Source organism: Lepisosteus oculatus, chromosome 22 (assembly GCF_040954835.1).
Source record: "Lepisosteus oculatus isolate fLepOcu1 chromosome 22, fLepOcu1.hap2, whole genome shotgun sequence".
NCBI lineage: Eukaryota > Metazoa > Chordata > Actinopteri > Semionotiformes > Lepisosteidae > Lepisosteus > Lepisosteus oculatus.
This window is the reverse complement of record NC_090717.1, coordinates 11776793-11803297: the sequence shown is the minus strand read 5'-3', so window position 1 is coordinate 11803297 and position 26505 is coordinate 11776793. Positions and strand designations below refer to the sequence as shown.

General features: G+C 38.8%; 1 protein-coding gene across 5 annotated transcripts in view; it reads right to left on the bottom strand.

Moving 5' to 3' along the window:
- Positions 1–26505, bottom strand: part of ttc28 (tetratricopeptide repeat domain 28) — a 468402-nt gene that overhangs the window by 88458 nt on the left and 353439 nt on the right. For all 5 annotated transcript variants that reach the window (XM_069182111.1, XM_069182113.1, XM_069182112.1 and 2 more), the window contains one exon: positions 5092–5599. In XM_069182111.1, the coding sequence (XP_069038212.1) occupies positions 5092–5599 (508 nt within the window). The remainder of the gene's footprint in view (positions 1–5091; positions 5600–26505) is intronic.

Below are 26505 nucleotides of genomic sequence, written 5' to 3'. Positions count from 1 at the left end.
AATTAAGCAATTTATCAAGTCGGTTTCAATTACAAGGTGCCTGTCAGTGCCAGATCCAATCACAGGTGGGACGGTAGGAGGAAAATGGCCAAGTTGCAGAAGCCTTAAAACTCCCCAAAACATCACCAACTTCAACTGCTCGATAAACCAAAAAAAATACGTTATCACATACTCTCCTTGCAAGAGGCTGGGACATAAAGAAACACAACTAGATGTGTAAATCTTTAAAAATGCAGCAATAACATCACAATAAATAACATCGCTTTTCAAGGGCAAGAATGCTTCTTTTATAGAATACATACAGTATGGCTCCTTGTATGTGCTCCATAATACCATGACCATCCTCATTATTGAGTTATAAGGTCATTTTTAATTTGATCAGGAGGAAAGATGAAAGGTGATATGACTGGCATATCATGTGACCAATAAGCTTTAATCAGAGGAATACAAGGAATATAGGGTACTACTTCTCCATGATTATTCAAGAACCTATAATATTTAAATAAAGATAAATGCTGCACTATATGCACAGATGTGCATATTAGTCACACATGGAATTTGATCGGCTTCAAATGTTTCCTTAATGTAGTGAACTGTGTCTATAGAAAAGAGAGAACTTGTCCAAGGTTACTGTACATGTAGCGCATTTCACAGTAATCAACCAAGCATTCAGAGAATACAACTGAATGCTTTTTTGACAATTTCAATATGGTCGCCCAATGTGACTAGCTGACCGGTCCTGAACAAGTCTAAATCGTCTAGTGCACAAGTCTACATCGTGTGCAAAAGCCAAAATTCCAAAAAGCCTGTCACAATTTACCATCAAAGGATAATGCACTATATGCATTTTACCCATGCCTTCAATTTGGTTGGCTTATGTTTCTTAAAGCTGCGCCTTCCAATAAACAATCGTAACAGACAACATGACCTACCATACTTTGCTTGTTCCAAATTCTGCTACAGAAGTTCCTTCAGAAAAGGAAATTTGTAGCAGATTCCCTGCGATTCCTTGAGAAGACGACAGAAGAGATTTGTGCATCAAAAAGCAATAGGTAACTAAATGTGTAAGGTCCTATGTTATCCCCTCTTCTGTTCTTTATTTGTGTTTATACCTTTAATTGCAACTACACACCCCTAGCTTGACAAACTAAACTCTGCCTTCTGGACTGTATAGATGTGCATAAACTCCCTGCGTTACTCCTGCTTGGCTACAAGGGGTAATTAAAGTAATGATAAGAAGAAATTGAAAAATAAATTCAATGAAGTGTATTTACTGTACATTCACCTCCTGATACTATCTATATCAGCTCCTTTCTATCTAATTACTCCCTTTAAATTTGAGTAACTGGTTATTCTACCTGATCTTTAAAGGTCCTTCACTAAAAATATCTGAAAATGTCTTACTAACAGCAAAGTAAAAAAAATTTCACTTGAGTACAGTGACAATGAACACTTTGCTTAACACTAAACACATCAGACATTAATTGATATTAACTGTTTTAGCCCAACAGAGCCTCTGCAGTGGATTAAATTTAGCAATGTGTTGCATGAACAAAAGCACTAAGGATCTTCTGGAGCTACTGGTGATTAAGCCTTGAACTAAAATTAGATCGTTTTTACTGCAGGAAACTAATTTAATATAAAATGATTAAGTTCTTGCCTGTGCAGACAAATGAATACCTAAGTAATCTAGTCAAAGTCCACATAAAAAATTGAAGGGGTTTAAACACTCAGTTTAATCTGATTAATTTAACAATACATTATGGATTCACATTTAGTCCCAGAGGAATGTTCAGTAGAAGATTACTGTGATTAGGCTTTTGTAAATATCCAGATTGCCAAAGCTTAGCTCAGTCTTTGGATTTTGACATTAAGTGTACTATACATTATATCCCTAATTTAACTCCACACTCAAATAAAGCACATTATATTGTATTTCAATAAATGTGTAATCATTTTAAAAGACAATATAATATATAATAGAACTGTTTTAGAAAGATTTAGTAAAAGTTTCACAAAGCACACATGCAGATATAATCAATTTTAGTTTGACAGCATCATTGTCACCTTTTAGCATGATCCCCTCAGATCTCAGAAGCTAAGCAAGGGTGAACTGAAGGAGTATGAGGATGGAAGTCCTCCAATGAAAATCAGGTTGCTGCTGAAAGCATTATTTGTGGAGCAGTAGGTTGCACTCTTCAAACTACACCAGAATTTCCACAACCAGTGCAGGAGCCTGGTGAATTGGGACACTGTGGGAGGTCGCATCCTTAAGATGAGACATTTATCTAGGTTCCTCACTAATTAGTCATTAAAGAAACGAAAGAGTAGGTGTCTCAGCCCCAGACTCCTGCTTAAATTCCACTTTGTACTTCTACAGTCTAGCCTCCTTAACGTTCCCCCTTCATTACATTTGTGATACAATTTCCCATTTCTCCTGCTGATCTGCTCTGTAGTGGGGCAGCTGGTGTTGAATGGCTGCCACATATCACCCAGGTGAGTGCTGCCCTTCAGGGGTAGATGAAGCAGGTTCCAGTTTAGGTGTAAAACGCTTTGGGACCTTTTGGGATGTGGAGTGGTTTGACAGACCTCAGTAAGGTGGCTCTAGAGACCTGAGCGCATGAAAACCCACAATAACAATAATGGGAATGGTATGGTGGAAAGGTCTGCAGGCATCATGACAAAAAGCACTCTAAAGCAGCCTGCTACCAAAACTCATCCACATTCATCACACCAATGTGTACTTTTAAACCATCACCAATAATCTAATCAATTAACTTATTAGCACCCAGGTCACCTACAGTAATTACAGGTGATCAAGGCCCAGTTAATACTGTTGTTCCATAGTCTGGTCTGTTACAAGTGCTGTATAAAACATAGTTATGATAACGATTAATTAATATACCACCTTTCAACCTTTAACAAATATTCCCAAGTTCTTCACAAGAATATAAACAAAAAAAAAACAAATTTAAGAATTTAGAAAAAAAACAAAAACAAATCATAATGATTTGTAGTCCAGTCTGTAAATTGTTTTGTTATACAACATTTTCTGTTTAATTAATAAATCTGAAGGGCAGTGTACTGTACATTCTTGAAAGGGAATCAAGGGGATCGTCTAGATGAACAACAGCACTAAGTGCTAGAAGCATCAGGACAGAGAAGGACAGCTGAGGGAACCAGCTCCCTAGCATTAGTGTTTGAAGCTGATTCTGTTAGATCCTTAAAGAAATGGATCTGTGGGATTCTTGTATGCTTGATCCAACAAATGCGTAAGATGGACTAAATATTCTCCTCTCATTTGTGACTTCCGTATCTTCTGAAAGTCACCTCCTACTTTGACCCCTTCTCTACTCGAGGATATTATCTGGCCTCAAGTAATCACGAAACATGCGGTGGGAAATCTGCTAGCCTCATGCTCTCTCTAGGTATTCCAGAAATATGTGAAATGCAAGTAATACAGTTGTTTTAACATTTGTCTTCCTAACATCGTACAAAAAACAATTTATTATTCTGTTTAGAGAGAGGTCTTCAGTTTACAGAAGCAACTAGGGGACCAGAATAACTTTACTCCTAAAAGCCTGTCTCCTTTTAACGATGCTCTGAGCTGGTGCACATGAGCCCGGAGTTTAACAGTGCTGCTCTTGCACGGTTCTCAAGATGTATTGGGGGAACCACTAAGGGGGAACGGGAGCAAAAAAACATGTGCATTATTAATAATGGCCATCGTGAAAGCCAAGGTAGATGTCTGCAGACAAACGACGTAATGAGAATAGCAAGCTGAACCGTGTTTTAATTTAGAACAGGCCATTAATAATTTGGTTTCATAATGCTAACTGAATGTTACGCCATGTGCACTTTCCAAATGAAAGAATAACATGATGCTCTTTTTAACTCTACGTGACAGTACTGCACGGAAGACCCTGATCTCAGTACGTTGTAGGTTTTTTGATGTCAAAGGACTGCACCACAAGCATACTAATACCTGTGTCATGTGGTGAACAAGCAGTTTCTCTCAATATGTGTAATACATTCCAACCACAACTGGCTTGTTAATTCCCAGAAAATCATCTAAACTGTGTTCTAACAACAACAAAAAAACTTCACCACAGAAAGCAGTTCAGGAACCCATTCTAAACATTTACTCTGGGGACAAACAGTCCTTTTTGTCCTTGGGACGGCTTTCAGGCCTTTTAATTTTCAGTTGTCAGCTGCATCCTAATGCTGGAAATACACTGTCTGGCCCCTTTATTAGGGTTGTTTATCTTACTGCATTTGGCAACGATCCCCTTGCGTGATGTCATTCCCGTTGCACTGTAATCATGGCTCAGCAGGTCAATTACAAACTGCTCGCCACAGACGGCATTAGCAGAGTCTAGAAGTGTTTTCTAGTGCGCACACTCTGAGATGGTGCCAGTGGTGTTACTGGTACATTCATCACAGACATCGGTCACCTTGGTGGGGAGACAAATGGAAAAGAGATCGGAAATAGTGACTGCCAGGAGAAGAGGATGTGGCAGAAAATATTTAATAATGGGTCAGACCCACATTTGCAGTGCATGGTATCTCTGATCACAGTGTGCCCCAGACCAGGGCAATAATACTCTCTTCACTCATAAAAATGATAGGTTACAAGAGCTCAGTTTGAGTCTTTGGCTGTTCTTGTATAATCTATTTGACTTCAGATTGTTAATGATGGTTTTGAAGACAGCGCTGTAAGCCCTAAATGAAGAAGCCGGGTCTCCTGCCGTTTTCCTGCAAGGCTCAGCATTGGGTCCAAAAGCTACTCTGCAGCAGATGGCTGTGACCACTGAAATACCAAGACACCATTACATCACATGGAGTCAAGGATTCAGTGCATCATGTAATTCGGCCAATTCTGAGATTACCGTCTTGGTTGCCCAGTCAAAATAAAGTAATCAGCAATAAAATCTGTAGAAAAAATAAAACAACTTAGACCCTTAGAAAAAGAAAGTAGACTACTCTTGAGTAACCCTTAGTCAATCCTTTCCTGACTGCAATGCCCCTGTCACCAGGGCACTGTACAGAGCACTGTACCTTGAGCCATGCCCTGTGCTTTAGTGCTCTTACCCAGGTTGGAAGACGCTCGGCCCTCAGCTGCCCTGTCCTTCAGCCCCTCTGCGATGGCCAGTTGCTGCTCATGATACTGCTTGGCTCGCTCCAGGTCCTGCATGCAGCGAGCCGCGTGGCCCAGGCCCGCATAGGCCCGCATCTCGATGGGCCGCTCTGCCAGCTCCTGCGCCAGCTCCAGCACGTGAGTGTGGTAGGACATGGCCTTGTCAAAGTTGCGGCGATAGTGGTAGGCGCTTCCCAGGTTGCTGTAGGCCCGGGCCTCCTCCCGCTTGTTGCCCAGGGCTTTGGCAATGCCCAGGTGCTGCTCGTGGCACTGCACAGCGTTGTCGAAGTCACCCATGGCAATGTAGACGGCGCCCATGTTGCCCAGCTCCCGTGCCTCCGAAAGCTGGTCTTTGGACTGCTTGGCCAGCAGTACGCACTGCTTGTGGCTGGCCAGGGCGTTAGGGTAGTCCCCAATGGCTGTGTACACGTGGCCCAGGCTGCTGAGTGCTGAAGAGGCTGCCTGTCAGGGAGAAAACAAAGCACACCACTTAGATTAGCTCCACGGATCTCTTGATACCTGCAAAATATTTTAGGGGTCAGTCTTTTCCTTGCCTTCCTGGACTGAAACTGAAACACAGAGCCCACTGCAGCGCTCAGTGGGGACCAGCACAGTCAGCTATGACCACAGGTTTGTGATTCAGTTTTGCTTCGTTGTTCATACCATGTTCTGCCAGCTCCTACCTTGTTGCCAAGACTTACTTTATACTGCATTTATTTGCTCAAAGTGTTCTGACTTCACAATCATCTGTTTCAGCTGCTCTGGGATTTTGTAAAAAATATATTTCAATGGGCTTTTTGGCTACAGAGATGGTTTTCTCAAGTACTGTACTATACAAACTTTCCACTGCTTTAATCTGGTCTGTTCTGTTTCCTTTGCCACTTCTCAGATAGCCCTTGCAGAATATATTGTACTAGTTTTAATATGGTCCATAGTGGAGAAAGGGTTGAAAAAACACTACTCCCCTAGTACACAAAATATATTATTTATTTCCACATCCAATGTCAAAAGCCTCCATTTCACATTATCAGTACTTCAGAGGATTTGTTAAAAAACAGAAATTGCTTTCAATATGACTGCTTAAATAATCTTTTTAATTAAAGTCCATACTTGTGCATTATTTGCAAATAGATGACAAATGCACCCAGAATTAAGCCCTAGAATAGGTCTCATATAGAGTAAAAATAGCAAACCAAGGCAAATCGGAACCACAGAAAACAAGTGAAAACACAGAAAAATCTAATTTGCACATGGCAATTGTTTGTTTAAAAAAATCCTCCATTTTATTCTTCAGAAATTAATTTGTTTTTGTCAGGCATAGTATACTCTAAACTTTATAATCTGTTTTCTTACAATCAAACAATTTTAAGTCTATTAAAATGAAGATCATTTAGGATTTCTGAGCAATGAATGCTGCATATCAAGGTGTTCATTAACGTTATTTTTCCAGTTTTCAGATTGATCACAATTATGAGAAATTTAGAAAAATAACTTCACCTCTAACAGCACTCAAATATGATATCCCATCTCAAATTATTCCCAAAGCTGAAGTAAGGGTATAAACCCCATGGGCATTATTAGAATAAATTGAATGAGGTATGCGAGTGTATATAAATATAAAAGTGCACTACATCACAAAAATGTTCCTCATGCAACATTGCATCTTAAATTTGATAACACTGTTGTGCTTCAGGGATACACGGTAATGGTTGTTGAAACTGTGAAATTTCTTCCAGTGGAGAAATTAGTTTTTGAAAACACAAATCCCAGCTCAAGGCCAATTTGTGCATGAAGGATATGGCACCTCCAACAGAGCAGTGGAGCCTCCATGCTAATTTTTGTATTTACCACTTTAATGACAGTTTTGACTGTTGAAATTGTTAAGAACACCTCGGTATTTTATGCATTTCCACTATGGAACTTTAAGTGTGTCCAGATGATAGAAAAGCACAAGTACAGTGCATTTTGATTTGCCGAGACAGAATTTACAAGCCAGAAGAAATCCATCTTGTCCGTAGTCGAAGTGTTTGGCTTGGGAGTGTGCATGTCTTAGGAGACAGAAACAAAGGACGCCTTCTGAATGACATTTTAAACTGAAAGCAATTTGCTGTTTACTTTGTTGTAAACATCTCTTCTTCTAGCAGCTTGGTTTACTGCCGACAGCCACTTTAAGGGGACAAAAGGCCTAACCACATTAAGAGGAGTCTTCTGTAACTGAATCCTCATCTCAGGCCCCATATGCCTGTGGCAAGGAAGGAGGCAAATCGGGATGGAGCTGAAGACGAGCTGAACCTTCCCACCCCAATGTCCTGCTCCCTCTCACATGTCCTGGGAGCCCAGACAGCTCCGGGTTCATCAGGGTGGGTGGGCTGCTCCGCCAGCCCGACAGAGAGGGCCCACGCAGACAAGAACACAAACACTGCCTGATGTTACGCATCTATTTGTTTTTGCTATGCGTTTCCCTAAGAAAGTCTCACTGCTCTCAGAAAAAAGAGGTCTTTTGCGTGCAGACGGGACATAAAAAACAGGCTCTTCCACTGAGCTTCCACAGGAACTGACCACAAAGGACGACAAAACCTCAATAGTCCCTTCCTTCCGTCATGCTTTTAAGGTAAATTGTTCCGATTTGCCAAGACATTAAAATTGATTTGTTTTTCTATTAAAACAGGCTGTGTGGATATCAGTCGAAGGCCTACATGTAGCAAGATCTGCAGTGGGATTATCTGGTATTCTGGTGTTATAGTGACGTACTTTAGGACAGGAAAAACATATTAGGATGGATTTCTAATATCTGACTTGCTGTTTGGCCCTATGGCAAATTTAGCTGATGTGTTTAAGATTTTTATGTTACCAATGGATTTAATAAATTTTACTTAAATTAGATTGCAATGTGCTATAGTCCTAAAACTTCAGTTTTTTGTTTCAGCAGAATCCCAGTTTTACAGTATGGTTTAGATGAACAAAACAATCTCTAAGAATGGCAATAAATACTTATTGGAGCATGATTTGGGCTATTTTCTATTTTTCTGCCAGAGGCAAAACAACAGTGGAATGAAAGTGGTGAAACAGTACAACACTGTTTTACTACAGTCAATGCATGAGTTTCACTTTGTACACTTCATGGGGTTAGTTTTAAGTTTCAACCCCCTTTTGGCAGCTTCAATGAGCATACCTGTATGTTAATCCTGTGCACTACCAATTATAAAAAACAGTAGAATTTTGATTATGAAACTCTCTCAGTGTAGAGTACAGTATATTCCATGTTCAGGGTTTATCAAACCAGAACTTTCCCTAGACCTTGTTCCTAATGAAAAATAGTGGACTTGTTTGAACAAGAACTTACAATCCTACACAAAATCTCCTGCAATCCTACAAGTATATTTGTACAAATCACAGAATGCATGCCAGATCCTGTTCAACCTGTTCTTTTTGCTCATTGAAAGAAAGTGTCCAGTAATAAAACCATTATTCCATGGGGAGTCACCAAAGTAAGGCAAGTGCGTGTAAATTTCAAAACGTAACTGCCCAGTGAAGTTTGGTGAAGTGGCCACCATTTGGTGGATAAGCATTACCAAACCTCTTCCTATTTAATTCTCTTCTTCATTCCAAACCTCTGCAGGAAGAATCAGCTCTGCAGGGTAAGGACAGCTATCAGATGACTGTCAGATAACTTTTCCAATTAGTAATTAATGCCACAGAAATAAAAATATAGTAAAAATTAAAATAGTAGGCATGATTTTCTTGCATTTAATTATATACTTTTTGAATTTCTTCCTTCCACATTTTTAATGATACCAGTCAATTTAAAATGTTACTTGAAGAGGGATATTTGAGAATATCTGTGTAATCAGTCGAAAGGTTTTTGCTTCTTCAAAAGCATACTGTAGTTATAAGGAACTTCTTAATTATTTAATCAGAAGCCAGCTGAATCATAACCATTTAATCTTTTCTGTATCTTGAATGGATAAGGGTGGGTGGAGTGGCCTGAAGGACTGCATGCTGAGAAACTCTGCTTTGAGGCCACAAGGCAGGATGAGTCTGGAGGGCCCTGGGACCAGAAGCAAAAGTGATTTCTTTTTGTTTCACTTTCTCAGGCTGCTTCTGTCTGGAATCAATTACCTGTTCACATAAAGACTTCCAGCAGTTCGCCAAAGTTGAAAAGCCCAGCAAGACATGTGACACAAGAACGTAATTAGATGTGGTCATAACTGTTGCCATTTTACGTTCCAGATTCTGCTATTTAAAAAAACTTAAACAGCTCTTGCACAACAGTCTTGGAAATATGCTTTTTGATCAGCAGGGGCTCTTCTAAAGATCTATAGATTTAGATAGAGAATACACCAATGCATAAACAGCCACAAACATACTGACCTCTCTAATGAATCACTGTCCCAGCTGTACCATCTTTCCTTCTTCAGTCTTACAAGAAAGCATATGTAATAAGCCCATGGATCGTCTTTTACTTGAGCCATCCTTCACCTGTGAGATATCCCCCTTATATCAGTTCTGGAGATTTTACTAAATCATTACATTTCCATGGCAAATTTCCAACTTTATACAGTATGTTTTGGGTACAAAGACTAACATTTGTTTGTCTGAGTTCCAATGTCTATGTACAGTACCACACTGTTTTTGTTTGCTAATTTTATAATTGTGATGGAAAAAATAAATTGGCTTGATTAATTTTCTCTTAAACGGCAAAGAGTACAACTGTGTATGTGTGAGGACAAGCTTGAAAGTTTAGCCAGCACAAGCATAGAATGCTTTTGCTGTTAATGACTGATTACAGATTGTCTCATTCCTCTTTGTGCTTTTCTCCAGCTGTAGGCAGCTAGTCAAAGTCACTCACATTGAGAAAGATGATACTGAGTTAAGTAAGAAAGCCCACAAGGATAAACCAAAGATGACTGGTCACATACTACTATGGTGGTGTCCTTCTAGGAAACTATTATGATTTGTAACCAAACTGGGGCCCTTTTGTGATGCAAACCTTAGTATAATGTTTAGAAGCTAAGAAAATAAACAAACGGAGTCTTACAGGACTATTTTTTTCTTCCCAGTCTGATGATATTACTGTTCAAAGTTAAACCTGATTGTGTTTACAAAACCACATTTCCGGATAGGCTTTAATTTGAATTTACTCAAACATCAGACTTTATAAACTGTTCATAAACTGCTGGCCCTTATCAGGAAAAATGTTTTGTAGGTTTCTGCTAATGAAAGGTAAACTCGGCTATGTTCTCTTAGGGAGAAGTTAAGGAGCCTGAAAATTACTTTTTAATCACAGCTGGGCAGCCTGATTCTGATTATTCTGTTTTCAAACACTTTGTGCTTTCAAAGCTTTGAAGCATAACACTTCCATAGTAAGCACCCTTACGCTAATGAGATGTTTTGTCCACCTTGTAATTTATACAAAGAAATAAGCAAATGGAAAGTAAAAACAAAAAATTAATTTAGCTATTCTAAAGTTTTTTCAACCAAGCAAAAATAAAGATGATTAACTCGATGCTTAAATTACTCATGACCTTCACTTTCGCACTACATTGTCTTTGGTTTCCCGGTAACAATTTGTAATTTAATGATGCCATATTTGTCTACAACATTCATCCATTGATTGATGTTTTGCTTGTGATAGGAACCCATAAGAATTCTGTTATTCTAAACAAGCTGTATTTCATTACAGCACAACATTTAGGCAAAGGAGTTTTGGCTTTTGGAAATGTCCTGTGCTGTAGAGCAGGCTCGATCCTATATGCAGCACTGCAGAGAGCTATTCTTCCCATCTAACTTGTTCCAAGCTTGGTCATGGATAACCCCTGTTGGCTGTTCATCAGCACAGCTGAAACACAGATGATGTCACAGGAACAAAAACACTGCAGCCCTGGATGAAGTTTCTTCATTAGACAATGTTTGGATTTTTATGTTTTGTGCTTTTTGAAAGAACGTCAGCAAAATGATCTGCCAGCACAGACATCAGGACGAGAATAGCTTGAGCAAGCTCAGCATCTAAGGAGACGTAAAACAAAAAAGCTGAAATAAGGTATCATATAAATATGCTTACTAATGAATAATTTATTATTCATTTTTGGCTAATAATAAATTCTCTGCAATTTAACATCACTGAACTGAATTTGCAGCAGATTTCTGTTCACTCTAATCTACCGCTCAGGTAGAAGGTACTGTAGCAGTATCTACCTTCTACAGTATACAGTGCCTACAGTATACAGTACATCAGAGTAACAGAACACAGGCCGAAAGGGTACTTGGTACTGTATGTCTATATATATTGCTGATTACATATAATAGGATCAGAGATTTTGGAACACCTACATTTTAAGGTGCAGATGCATTCATTAATAAAATTTAAAATAAATAAATAAAAATGGATGTTCCCCTGAGGAAAATGATTGGTGCCCCACTGGGTACCTCAATGGATCTGTCTGTAATCTAAATAAAAATGTTAAAGAATACATTCTGTCATCATGGTATACAAACACCATCTTCAAAAATGTATTTCTTCATTTTTCTGTTTGTATTTTATACAGGAAAGGGATTTTCAGACTGGGCTGGATTTATGCTCAGTGATACATTTTTTATGTTTTTCATTCACCTTGAAAAGTGCTATTCCCCATGAAATAAAATCAGACACATTCCCAAATAATATCCTAGTTACGTCTTGTCTCAAGCTACAGCAGCTTTCTTGTGCCTGGGGGACAGTTTCCTTGGAAACAAAAGTGGATTTCAGTTTGTAAAAAGGTACAGGCGGCCTTGTGTTTAATTTAGAGTCAGGTCTAGATTGGTAAGGGATTTGGAGCTACTTCAGCCTATAGCCCTTCAGTGTGACATCAGCAAAGACCTAGCTCTTCTTAGCACACATCACATAGTGGCTTGGCTCACAATGCAACTTCCCCTCACTCAGTCAATTTAGAAATCTGCTCAAATTGTCCTGATAATAATACTAGCAGGTATGGATTTCAAGTTGCCCCTGCACTGCAGTTCTGCACAAATATTATATTAACCTTTTGCAAAATTCATGAATTCACTCATTTCTGAATATAAGCCACACTGCAATACACCGTTCTTGTACGACTAAAGAATCCCAAATATCTTTGCATCTGTCTATGTAATACGTAGAAACTTTTTTCAAAGATGACAACATGTTGGCTGGCTCAGCAGTGTGGCATATTTAAAAGCTGCACCGTCAGTGTAAATTAGCACACTGAATTATTACTGTTATTAATACAGAATAACAACTTTAGATATGGGTATCTGATACCTGACAATAATAATGCCGTTTATTTTGAATTGCATAGAAAATCACTGTATATATTGTAATTAAGCAATTCATTAGTAAATTAATTTTGACCAGCTTGATGCAATAACTGACCAATTCTCACAGACAGCTGATAAACCGTCCTGCAGTTCAGAATGAGCCCTTTATCGTCACACTGCTCAAGAGTTCTTCCTACGAGGTCATGAACTCAGCCTGGTTCAGGGCTGAGGAACCATCAGCTGTGTCTGCAACTAGATGTTTTATACTGTAGGAGGAGATAATTTTAATGTTCAGTGCTGGCCCCCACACCTCCTAATCCTGCTTCTGGAGTAACACTGTCCAGAACCTGGTCTCTCCAGCAGGTCGAGCTGGTTTTAAGGGTCACCATCTAAATGTAATCAACGAATCAGGAGATCTGTGAACTTCAGGAACATTTGATTGTAAGATCATCGGAACAAAAATCACAAGGACCTCAAGGAATTTGTTCCCTACGTGGAACAACTGTGATCAGAAATTGACTTGTGTTTCCAAACATTCTTTACAAACAGATCAAGTGGGGAGCTGCGTCAGCATCCATAGGCAGCAAAGGAACAAGTAAAGGTTTATTCCCTGATGAAAAGGGAAGAAAAGAAACACAATGCTTTGGCTGTGGAGCCACACCCAAAACAGGTTTCTATTATCTAGGGCCATCCCAACCCCCACTTTCAAAAAATAAAAACTCTGTCCCCTGAAAATTTGTATAATTCTGTAACCCTTGCCACAGCTACAGGTAGGTGAATACAACCTTAACACTGTACCACATAATCCCCAGACCTGCAGCAGGCTCAAAACAGCATTTTAATAATATAAAGAGATTCACCAACTTAAGATAACTGACAGGCTTTTCCATATTCAATATTATGCCCTCAGAATATTGGTGTCAGACAATTTCCTAAGGTTTTTAAAAGCAGATGAGAGCTGGCTGTTGGTACAGATCCAATGCAGGGATTGGTAAGACCTGCTGTCTATTTTAAAGTGCTCATTATTGATACATAAATAAACAAGCCGGTGTTGCAAATTTTGAAAAAGGATTGGAACCACAGATATTTAAAATCACAAAGAGTTTGCAGATTCAGACCATCCAGCTTGTTTGGTTTTTAGAAGGCAATTGATCCAAGGATCTGCAAGGTATTAGATTCAACGACATTTATTCTGATATATACAGTATATTGAAATTCCTTTGCAGCTTCATCAGAGTTTGCTTATTCTCCTATTTTGGTGTAATCTGCAAACTTGTTCTAATACTAGAATCTATATAATTTCTATAAATCTATATAATCCATATAATAGGAAGGGGCAGAGACTGAGAAAGTGTGGGGAAGTGTAGGAGAAACTGCATGTGGAAGCAATTGTCTTCTGGAGAATAAAAATACAGCAAAACAAGAATATATATTGCTTCTTACAAACCTTAAAAATTAATGTAAAAATATATTATTCATAAAAATACTTCCACTGAACATTAAAAGACAAGGGGAAAAAAACGTGCCTTAAAATGTACCAAGAAGGTCATTAGTGAAATGAAGATATGTTCAGTATGAAAAATCTGAATTTATGTCACATTTCATAAGAACATTAAAAAGGTTAGATGTGAGGGGGCCCTTCACTCCATCGAGCTCATTTGGTTGGTAGTAACTCCCTTCATCTTTGGCCAAGACACTTCTTAGCACGTAATAACTTTTTGTGAATGAGGTCTCAGGCGTTTACAAAGGAAGACGAAGATGAAGAAACTTATGCTTTGCCAGAAAACCAGTGGTACAGAATGCCTGCATATTCTCTGTCTTCATCCCCCACTGACACTAACACTTGCCATAAAAATCATGAATTGATCGTTTCCGTCCAGTGCTATCTATAGGTACCAGAAGCAACTTCCTCTGTAAGTGACCTTAGTATCTTAGTAATCAATAGAGTATTTTTTAAATGAAATGCCGTTGTATGCTCTCTAAATATTTCCCTCCTGGGACCTGTGAAAATAGCATCTGGCTGCCCTCTTGATAAGGTGGTTTTACCAGTGTCCCGCTCACCATGCTGTACATAGCCATTTGATACTTTTAATACTTTGTATTTTGTATTTTGATACATTTGATACTTAAGCAATGATATCTTCTGCCAAAGGCAGTACCAACAGCATTACTGAGTGCACTGTCAGCCAAGGGCTTCAACTGTGATGTGGCAATGCAGGGGGAGTAATCTACAGCTTTCAAAGTGTAAGAATGGAAATAATAGAGCAGCCAAACACAGGGCCTGACACTCTGTGGAGTTCAATTTTGTAAGACAGACACCTCACTTCATTTAATGAACCAAACGACGCTCTGAGTGGAAGCCAGGAGACCCAGTGTGAAGTCCTTCCAGTTCATTTTTTATTAGGAAGATGAACAACAAAGCAATTGTAAGAATCTTTTAGTACTCTGCAACCAGATGAGTAAGTGTATGATCGGGTGAGTATATGTTCTTTCTGCTGGCTTTACTAGGTATAAAACGACACCTACATTAACCCTGTATTATCACAAGTCCTCCATACTCATTTATTATCTTTTTCTTTGTCGTGCCACCTAGTGTATATTCTATGCCAGGAGGAGTAATCTTACTTAGTATACCATTGACTGTATTACAAAACCAATCACTTGAAGTGGTCTTTCTCACAAGAGGGGAATTCCTCACTGATTCCAACACTGAAACATTAGGTTCTTATTTTGAATCCGGGAATCTGAGAGATATGCTTCTCCTATTGGTTGCTATTGACCTGGCAGATAGGAAATGCATGCAATGTTATATGGAACCACGGGGCGGGCCCATGTGCTATGATCAGGGGATACTGCCTGCCTACATGGGTCTGGCCTAAGCTGAGCTAAAAAAGGTCTGTAAGGAGAAACCTCCTTGCAGGGACTGTGAGCTAGCAGGCTATCCCTGTCAGAAAAAAAAAGTATTAGAAAGTATTCAAAATCTCCTTTTCTCTACTTTGAAATCTACCAATTGGTTTGAACATTACTATGCTAGAATATTAACCATTCACCATAATTCTTTTTTTTTTCATATATTTAAGACATCTTTTCCATTCCTGCCAAGGCATTAACAAAATATAAGTTCTCGTCTTTCTGAAATACCGCCTTTATTCATGTCAGACACTGTGAGAAGACAGAATGGTAAAACGGGCTTTCAGAGCTCACCTCTTTCCTAACCCCACTTCACCTGAGGTGGACGGCCCCCCAGGTGTGCGCAACACTGGGAGCTGCTGCAGGCACAAGCCCAGTTCTAATACAACCACAGATAAAACCTTTGCCATATTTACCATTAGTCCTTGCTGTCACTGCCACGCAGGCACTCTGAAGAAAGCATTTCCTCTCCCACCCCTGGGGTACTCAGGGATGTTTTGACTTGTTAGTACTCTAATACACACTCACACTCAGGCTCGCGGACACAGAGGGTGGTGGTGGTGGGGAGGGGTGTTTAACCAACCCCTTCCTCCACTCCAGCCCTGCCAAGGGGCATTAGCGGTCAGCACGTACAGCTAATGCATTAAGTAAATAGTGGCCGGTCTCTGAGGGGACGAAGCATCACTCAGCTCCCAGACAGACATCTTGCTTTTCTTGGGAAGCCATCAAGCAGAATTACCACTTGTAGAAAAAAGGGCTGGGGGTGAAGGGAGGGGGGATACATCAACTACTGGAAAAGATATCTGCTGTGGAGGGCAGGAAGGGGAATGGAATGGGAGGCTACACACCTATAATTATGTAAATCATCTTGCTAGAGAGGAAACAAATTACTCATGATCCAAGGTTAAGTCATGATTAGAAAACCGATTGTGCAATGTTTGAGGACACGGGAGTGCTGTTCAATGCGTATTCTCATCATCATTCATTTTCTTCTATTTGATTCGGTGCTCCAGACTCTGGGTGTGATCATGTCTAAACTGCCCTTTACTGATGCTCACGCAATGCTGAATCAGACGACTTCTGATTTTTAAAAGATATTTTTTTTAAACTAACAATGGCTGGCAATAATATCAGCCAATACAGAGTCATAGCCTCCAAAGGAGCAGAAAAACAATTCACACAGATCTATCAGCACTACAGAATGATTCTGAAGGGCACTGAGTCACAGTGTATCACACAGATTAATCACAGATGGTTTCCTAAAACAGGCACAGATTGTCACCGTGCTCGATCGTTTTTTGTGTGTAGTTAGAGCTGTTGTTCTGAAAAATAATATTGAACCCTTATTGTGCAAGCAGCTGGTTTCTTGAAAAAGAAAAGAAAATCAAACTGCAATATCATTCAACACATTAAAAGACACTTCAGCCTTCCAGAGTAAGTATAACACCAAATGTGAATACTCAGTATTAAGGCCCAGTTAATGAGTAATTAATGAGAAACAAACTTTAAGGAAATTATGTGAATTAATTTTATTATCAACAGCTATTACTATTGCTGCTCTCATACTGTATGACAAAGGTGTAAAATCCATCCTATGGCTATTACTGTAACAATGTGTATTGTAAGTTATTTAAAACCATTTTTGTGCAGATAGCCATGTGCTTTGATTATATTCTGCTTAGTAACACTTGCTTCACAAAGCCCTTTTAAATGGTGATTATGGGAACAGTTAAGTTCTGGTCTGTCAGTAATTAATTACGGTCTAGACATTTGCCTTTCGTGCTGCTTCTCACATCAAAGTCCAGACCTTTTGTGACTGAAACTCATGTCAAGTCAGGCTGGGAAATAGTCACTAAACTATTCAACTATTCAGCACTTTGAGAGGCAGGATAATACTGGAGCAGGAACAACTGAAAATGGTTTTCGTGCATTTTGCCACAAGGTTGGCACAGCAATGATAACAGGTAACTGTAGTGATTCTGTGCTCAGATGTCAAAGCAAACAGAGAAGTTGAACTGGGATGTATTCACAACATTGGCATTGCCGAAGAGATTCAAACTTTCTGGAGTCAACGAATTTCTCCCATGCCACCATTCATTCATTTCAACCCGGCCAGGCTGGACTGAAGGAAGGGCTCGTAAATCCAGGTCCTAAAAGTCAGTGATGGATGACAACATTGCAAAATCAGGAAACAAAGGAGCCCAGCACGACCCAAATGTACCACAGGACCAGGTGCATTCTGCTAATTACCACTGGGAGACTTGATTTCTGGTATTAAGGCATTTAATCTCACTGAGATCAGACTGCAGTCTCCTTAGGGATGACTGGTTCTCTTGCTGTGGCTATTTATTAGAGCATCATTAGATGTTTTAGGGCACACAGCATTACAATCTCAGGACTAAATGATTGCCCATAACTTGGCACCAAGGCAAATTGAAGACCCATTTATTATTTTTTTGATGATGGTGTGACTTAAAATTTCATTGAATGAATGTGCTGAGTAAAGAAAGGCTTACAATAAAGGGAAATGAAAACTGAAATGAAATGATAATGAATGGAAGCAATTAAATGTTATGAATGGAAGTGTAGTATTTGATGTCTTTCTCTACCTTTTATTTTAAAGGTAAATCTGTGTGAAATGAAGGCTTTCTTCTCACTGTTAAGGGAGAATACATTTCTGTATTAAATTATTCTTACATAGAGGGATCAATTTTGGAGTTGGGAAAATGATTTGTCCAGCTGACTTTGCATGTACAGTATTATAAAGCAGCATTCTTTTAGCTTCACTTTAAATAATACTTGAAATAATTTTATGTTTGCACATTTTAAAGATAAACTTTTTTTAATGTTTCACTAAATAGACAATGAAGGATTAAATAAAAAGAGAACATTCAATGAAAGCAACAGTAAATCTACCATAACATACCTACCTAATGTTTAACATATTTTGGTTTCACTGCAGTGCCAGTGTGCTACTATGTAACAGCATAAGTATGCACTTAATGATTAAAATCAACCTAAAATCAAAAACTCTTATTAAAAACGGGCCAAGCTTTCAGCACATAATGTTGACCACATTTCTGGTAATTTCAGTTTTGCAATTGCAGAGACTATAGAGGATGAGGGAATTGGTACTGTATTTTTATCTGTACTCTTCTTCTTTTTGGTATTGGTCACACAATTAAAAGTGAAATTAATACAAAAACTGATCACATGTTACTCTCATAAAATGGCCCAAGCTTCTAAAATTCAAAAAAGGAAAAATGTCTCCTGCTGTGGTTGTCATCCTAAAGCAGTAAATAATCCACATCTTTCAATGAGCTGCCCCCATCTGACAGGGAAAGTGTAAAGATCAGTACCATGATCACCATGATGAATCAGAATGGAAGTGCTTATCTCCTATACTGGTTCTCAATAACCATCAAAAGTTCAGTTCTACTCCAGTCAGTCAGCGTGAAGCTGGTCTTGAGAGAATGCATTATTCACACCAAAGGATCAGACAGCTTTTCTCTGTATCCCATTTTACTGAGCATTTACATGTTGTTTTCATTATTACTCAGCAGACGAGAGGCTAATCAAAGAGAGAGTGCACTGGGGTCCCATTGTAGAAGGAGAGGTGGGAGAAGGGGGGTCACAGTCATTTAGTACAGGCCTGTAGCCTGACAGAAACACTTTACTGTCAGATGCTGATACTGATCCCTAAAAGACACAGGGTATTTTATCTGTTTCTTCCTGTTCTGGTGTTTCTTTCATATTTTCAACTCTCTTGTATGTGTCCTTAGGGACCCTTAGTTACTTCTGCTGGTAAGGTTATATTGTTATGTGTTTTAGTACAAACTGCCATTGAAAAGTCGGAAATACAACCGACATGCAGCTCTTCAAGGCTGAGAATTTGTTTTTTGGGAGGGGAATACTTAAATCTGCTCGCAACATTTCAAACAATAAAGTTCAGAGTATCCTGGGGTATTCAGTTCCTTCTCAATAACACCCTGGCACGCACATTTCTGAAGCTAGGCTGGAACAGATATTAAGGCAAATAGAAACGTGAGACTAAAACATACGAGACAATCTTTAAGAACACACACAAGAAATGACAAAAACTAAGTGTCTGCTACTTCCTGAACTCAACAAACAAAAACATAACAAATACAATGAACTGTACTCACCAAGCCTGGCTTAGCATTGCCACAGAGTATAAGCACAACCCAACTGTTTACGCAAGTTTGGGGGGCACGGTTGTAAAAAAAAAACTCAGGAGATATGTTTTATTCTAAAGACAATAAAAAGTGAGACTAGTTCACGTGTGTAATTCTGCTGGCAACCGCGGTGCACAAATCCACAAACATTCTGCCTCTGCCAGCAATGTCTTTCAGGGAAGATGTTCTTGCTGACCAGCAGTTTTGAAGCACTAACCTTCCTCAATGGCAGGACTAACTGAGGCCTTTGTCTCAGTAACATCTGGTGCCTGGGCTTCCCTGCTGCTGTTTGGCCACTGACCAATGGTCACTGCTGTTCCCAAGCCCAGCCCCCAGATTGAAACGAGGCTGGCTTTCCTTGACAAAACAGTCCTAATCTGACAAGCAGGCCCACCCTCTGAATGATGCTTCTCAGACCCCTTTCTGAAAAAATAAACTGTTTTACTCCCTTAAATAAAGATTCCTGCTGGAAGGTCACTGTACGAGAAAGTCTCGCAGGGGGTATGAGACAATGATTAATGTTTAGCAATAAATGCAAGAAGCACAGTAAGTCTCCTTCAATGAGAACTTTAGAAACAAAAGATATCTGTTTTAGATATAGAATTCAGAGCGGCACCGTCATGGATCTTAAAGAGTAACTTCACATCTTCAAGAAGAAGTTATGTCCAATTCCTTTTTGGTGATGTGCAGTGAGATTTACTAAAATATCACAAAAGAAAAATGCTAATTGAAAATAAAGACCATACTGTAAATAAAACTGCTGATTACAAGATCTATGGCTGTTGTAAATTTCAGAATTTTCTCTCTCCAAAAGTGTGCCCTATTGTAGAATGCCATCACTCCTAACAGTGTTTTAGGAAAACCTGTATACTATATTTCTGTTCATAGTAATGACTTGTCTATCTAAAATCAGCTCAATCACTTGACACACTAAGTCCAACTGAAGTAAAAGAAGAACAGACAATTACTGGTTCCCACTTGATCCAGTGCCACATATGCATACTCCGAGTCAATGTTAGAAGCTTATCTCTTGTTTTGGCACTTCCTCACTTTTCACTGGAGCAGATGAGCCTGATTGTGGAAAACATTAGCAGCTTCTACTGGCTACCCTGGTCTGATCCAATGAACAGCCACATTTGATACAGCATGGCAAGAAGTCATTCTGACCATGGGCCAACCCTCATTCACCCAGATGAGACTATAGGAAACAGTTCAGACTCTGGATTCAAACCACTGATCTCTAGTTGTAGGCCTATGTCTTGAAGATTTGGCTGCCATTACAAATCCAGTGTAAATCCCAAGGAAACTGTGACCTTTGAAGGAGAGCTATACATTTGTCAGGGTATTGTCAGGATCGGGTGGAATATGATTAGCAGGGAAAAATTCACAGTGACCGTGGTTCCTTTGTGAGCACCTGGCAATGTGGGCACAGGTATGAGCTGCATAAAACAGAATTCAATTGTTAATTTTTTTTCATGGGTTGGATAACACCAACAACAGTAATGAAGAACAGCTGCAATAATATGCATTCAATTCCCATTGAAGTAGGGGACCTTGGGGAATGTCCTATACAAACGGGCTCTTGAACAGAGAAGATTGTGAGGGAATAAAAAATCTCAAGAGCACTGACAAAGTAGACATAGAGGACATCTTCAGTGACTTATGAACCAGAGGACACAAGTGCACTTAAAACCAAAAACAGCAGACAATTCCTTACCCAAATGGTTCCTGGAATATTGAATTAGTTACCCAGCCATGTGGTTGAATCAGATACCGTTACCAATATCTTCCTTCAAGAAATGGCTGAATGAGATACAGGGTCAATAAGCTGCTAACTAGCAAATGAGTCAGATGTGCTGAATGGCCTACTCTTGTTTGTAACCTTATGTTCTTATCAGATCTTTGTGGGAAGAAATTAATTAAACATATTTATCTGTTTTGGTAAACAATAAGCAAAATTCTTCAACAATCCCAGTGAATCACTTTCAAGACCTTCCAAAAACAATCCAAAAATGGTTTCACACAGCCCTTGCTGTAGCTTTGCCCTTCTGCTAGCACAGCAGTCTTCCAGCAGTGTCACAATGTGTCTTGGAAAATAGATGTGCTGCCTTCCTTGTTCCTAAGGTTATTGAACACTACAATGGAGCACTGTAATTTACTGTAATACTTAACTAAACTGGAGTGCTTCAAAGTGAATACTGTACCACATTTGAAAAGTGTTTCAATACAATATTTCTGAATGTGTGCAGTGGTGCAAATTTAACAGGGGTCATTTAATGTGAGCCTGGTACAGTAATACAACCCTCTGAGGCTTTAAATGCATTTTCCAAACCTGCAGGGTTACATGTCCCATCTTATTTGCTTGTCTGTGTCCAAAATTTGTAGGAGAATTTAGGACAGGGATAATATGGGTTATAACTTCTGATTCAGTTGGAGTTTCAAAACCCTCTAGAACTTTGTAACTTTGTAAGGAATGGTAAACTCATCCTGTCACAAAGGCAGTCTTTTATCTCAACAGAACTGTTTACAGTGTGCTCTGTGGCTTCTGCTTGAGGGATGAACCACATACTGCATGTGGCACAAAAGCAGACATATGCAGTGACTACAGACTGACAATGCTCAAATAAAACCCAAATAGTTGGGTATAAAATAACAAGCTAATACAAATTATTAAAACACAAAAATGTAGCACGTAACCTTACACCAGCACAAGGCATAGCTGGTGGGGTAATGGAAGTCTCTGGTCTCTCTGTCTGCTGAAGTTAAGGGTTGATTTTGAATTCAAGGGACAGTGCCACAAGTGTTTCAATATCAAGAATGCAAAAATCCAGCTGAACTGATTCAGCTCCACACACAGGCCTGACCTGAGCAAGAATCTCTTAAGGAGGCAAACAAAAAAAATTTGAGTCCCATTCTGCTTGGTTCATTATTTCAGCAAAAGCAGCTGGTAAGGTTAAATATGTGTGCACCAGATCTGACAAGATGAATGGAGAGATTTCCATTTTCTCAGGGCATTTCACACTCAGTAGGGAAAAGAGTGGACAAAACAAAACTGACATGCACTAAAGATATTACAGTCTGCTCAAACCTCATTACATCCATGATGGCCCAGTGATTTCATTAACAAAACTGTTGATGATAAATAAAACATAAAACACACATGTACACACAAAGAATATTTGTCTTCAAATCTCTGTTATAGAATAAGGACTCCAGCAGACTCTTCCATGGGCTTCACACCACAAAGTAAGCAAGCAACAACCACCTTGAGGTACTTCTGTATGTTTGTCATAAGCCTCAAATAAACACCAAAACTGCAAAATGGATGTCAGTAGTTGCTTGCCCCGACTAAATTACATGAAACAGAATAAAAGGGCCTCTTTGACAATTCCATTTCTAATGTGAAAGTCAAAGAATTTTTATTTCCATTTTTGCCATACTGCATAGTCATTTTTTTGTTTGTGAGATACTCCAACTCTGATTAGACAGGCAGATAGTGTGGGGGCTCTGAATATTTATAAGCTATGACTGTTCACAAACTTAGAATTTTCAAACATCTGGATTCTGATTCTGCTTCAGATTTAGGCAAAGTAAACCACCACAGACAGCTGTTTCACCCTGGTAATGTATAGCCATGCTTTGACCATTTAGACCTATTTAATATTAAAGTTCCATATTAAATTGGTTTGTTGTAATGCTTTTAAAACACTCAGAGCTCATTTATATTGTTACATCTCATATGAGAAACACAATTCATACAGAAATCTACTCCTAAAATGGTGCAACCCTGAGCTTTGCTTTTTAAAAATAAATATGTATGTTAAGTTAAGGACAGACAGGTTGATACTCTAACCTGGACCTCTTCTATAATCCCATAAATTGAATTTATTGATGGCTGTGTTCAGACATTTTAACAATGAGTGTTCTCGCTTCTAGACTGGAGTTTTACCAATTGCTTTCTGTCTGCAGTATAACAATGCTGAGGTTTTGTTTTACTTATGACCCCAGGGTCTCAATGACCAGCAGTTTCAAATTAATATGTAAGGTAATACAATATAAAAGGCCAGAGAGCTGCATGTAAACTTGAGAAGGGCCATAATATCCAGGACACCATTCAAGTTAATGTTTTCCTGTAACCGAGGGTATTTGAAAGACCTACTGAGTCACATAGTTTATGGTTTCATGGGAACACAACCACTGGACAACCTTCAAACCTGATTCCTCCGCCAAAACATTTGCTTCACTTTTCTGTGTCACAAACAAAACCAGCACAGATGCCTAAGCTATGTGTAACTAGAAAAACAGCCTTTGTTATCTCCACACCTGGACTGCCACCCACTACACATTTCCTGAAAGACACAGAAAACCACCTTGTTAATCTCTGTGAGACCACAGCATTAGTATAGTCATCAGTAGCAAGACCAGCCCCTGGCCTTTTGAATGGAAGAGCCTGTTCAAATCCCATAATCTGACCAATTTTAACATTCTCACACATGATTTGCATGAATTGGCAAACTATCTGAAGCATTAAAAATCGCTGCAGCCCTGCAGAAAAATGATACTTCTCACCCTTAATTAAACTATTAATAAAGTTCAATTTACTGTACTTCCCTGTATGAATCAAATTATAAATAACAGCTGGAATTGGACTCTGTGTTCTCACTTTATTTTTAAGCTTACAATCGACTCAGAGTTTGAGTTTATTCTAATGCTTTATTATAATTACTTAGTTCATACCATTTGATAAAGGTATTCTACATTCAAACCAAAGAACTAAAGGAATGAAACACAATGAAAAAATAAATAAGATCAGATGGTGTCACATAAAACAAAGACAAAAAAGTTTTTAAAAAAGCAAAGACTATACTAAGCAAAAGGGAAGCAATGTAATACAAAACACAGAATTGGAAATAATGAATCAGACAGTCGTAGAGTCTGAAAAGGGGATATTGAGGAGGTGCTGGAAGGTGGTCAGAGATGTTGAAGCCCAGATGTTTCTAGGAATCTAGCTCTATAATAAGCATAGCTGGGGTCACCAGGTGAAGAGGAGTGGAGGGTTGATAGGGGATTTAAGAAGAAAGGAGGGGGCAGAGATGACATAGTAGGAGGGGATGAAGTAATGCGAGGAATTACATCAAAGCAAGGATATCAAACCACATTCCCTAACCACACATACAGTAGATATATACAACCATACTGCTAGGGGATTAAGAAAATCTCAAATATAGAGCAGGATAATCGTTAATTGAAATAAATAAACATAACACCCAAACTGTAAAAGATATGCCGTGAATATACACGAGAGGTTGGTATAGATTGAAGCACCTGAGTTCCTTATTCTCTGGCACTGCTCTGGCAGAAGAGTAATAAATTAAAGGCACACTCCGATAAACTAATATTTATGATCAATTACAGTAGCACAAACTAAGAAACGCACAACATAATATACAACAAACAAGTTTACAAACAGGGTGGCTCAGAGGCCTACATCCTGACCAACCAGAAAAATCCAGACTGCTAACCCAGGGCTCAGAAAACGTATATAGTGCCTACATGGACCAAATAAAGTGAAAACCTGTGTACTAAATAAAACAGATTACAACCCAGAGCTTAATCTCCCTTCCTAAAAATCTGGATGTTCCAAAGTAAAAGTGAATCTATACCCCTGTTCTAAAATAATCACTAACCCGAAGAGAACATCTTTAGCTTGGGGATTCCAAATAAAGGAAATCAGTTTCCAAAAATAACAGAATGGCTAGCTCTCTTAAACAAGGTTCAAATAGTTAGAATCGGATATTTTTTGCTAATCTGCACAAAGTCCTCAGCCTGGAACTTTTGCTCTCCTCTCTGTTTCCTTACGTTATTTTCTTCTTTGTCTCTTTCTCTGCCCTTTCTTGTTTCTCCCTTTCTTGCTTCTTTACCTGACTTATTCCGTGTTCTGGACTGATGAACGTTTACACTTATTATGATTAGTGTAATTATTCCCCAGAAGGTCCCCTTTGATCTTTCCTTCTCTGGTCACCAAAAGCTCAGTTAGCACCTCGGTTCCTCCTCATTGTTTCTTAGATGCTGAGAACTACAAGCATTAGCTTTTCATGACCATTGTTACAGTACGTAAATATTTTGTTTAAAAAGACAAGATATTTATGCTATAACATCTTGGGTGTATACACCAAGAATGCAAGAAAGGAACAGGAGGATTTTCCTGTACCTTTTTGTCTAAAAAAAGTAAATAACAACATGAAAGATCTGATGCTCCTGAGACCCATTAAATATAAATTCATTTAAAAAAGAACTGAACTGTAATAAAAAAACATATTTCCTACTTTTTTCGTAAAAGAGACATGAAAGAGAATACACAAGTCAATTTACTGTCTTTGTATTTACATGTCATTGTACTTTAGATTTTGTTTTTCCACTGGGACTCGATGTTACATAAAACAATCACTATTTAATTGTATTTCAGATCTCTGAATCAAATCAAAATGCCCACACAGCAAACAAAAGCAAACGCATTTGGTTCAATAGCCAAGAACAGGCTAACCTGTCAGCTCTTTCCATGGCAATATAATTTATTATGCAATCCTAAAACATGCATATAAAGTGCAAGTTATGCAATATAAAGCAAATATACATACTGTGATGCATGTAATGACTCAAGGAAAAAAAGAAATAGAGGCACTTACAATACTGATTTTTCATTATTCATTGCTCAATATTCCTTTACTTTTGAAGGCCACAAAAACTATTATCAAAGCCTTCAGTTAATGCTGCAAGAATAATGAAGTGCAGAAGACTGAGAACATGTGTTTGCAAGCTGTGCCATTTGTGAACACATGCCCAGGACAACAAGATAAGCAGCCACAAAATGACTTCAGCATGAATACAGTGTGTTCTGCAGGAGGATGCCTGTTTGTGACGTCTCTACTTTTGAGTCCATAGCCTCTAATTTACTTCCACTGAGGGCGTCTTTTATAAAATTATCAATTA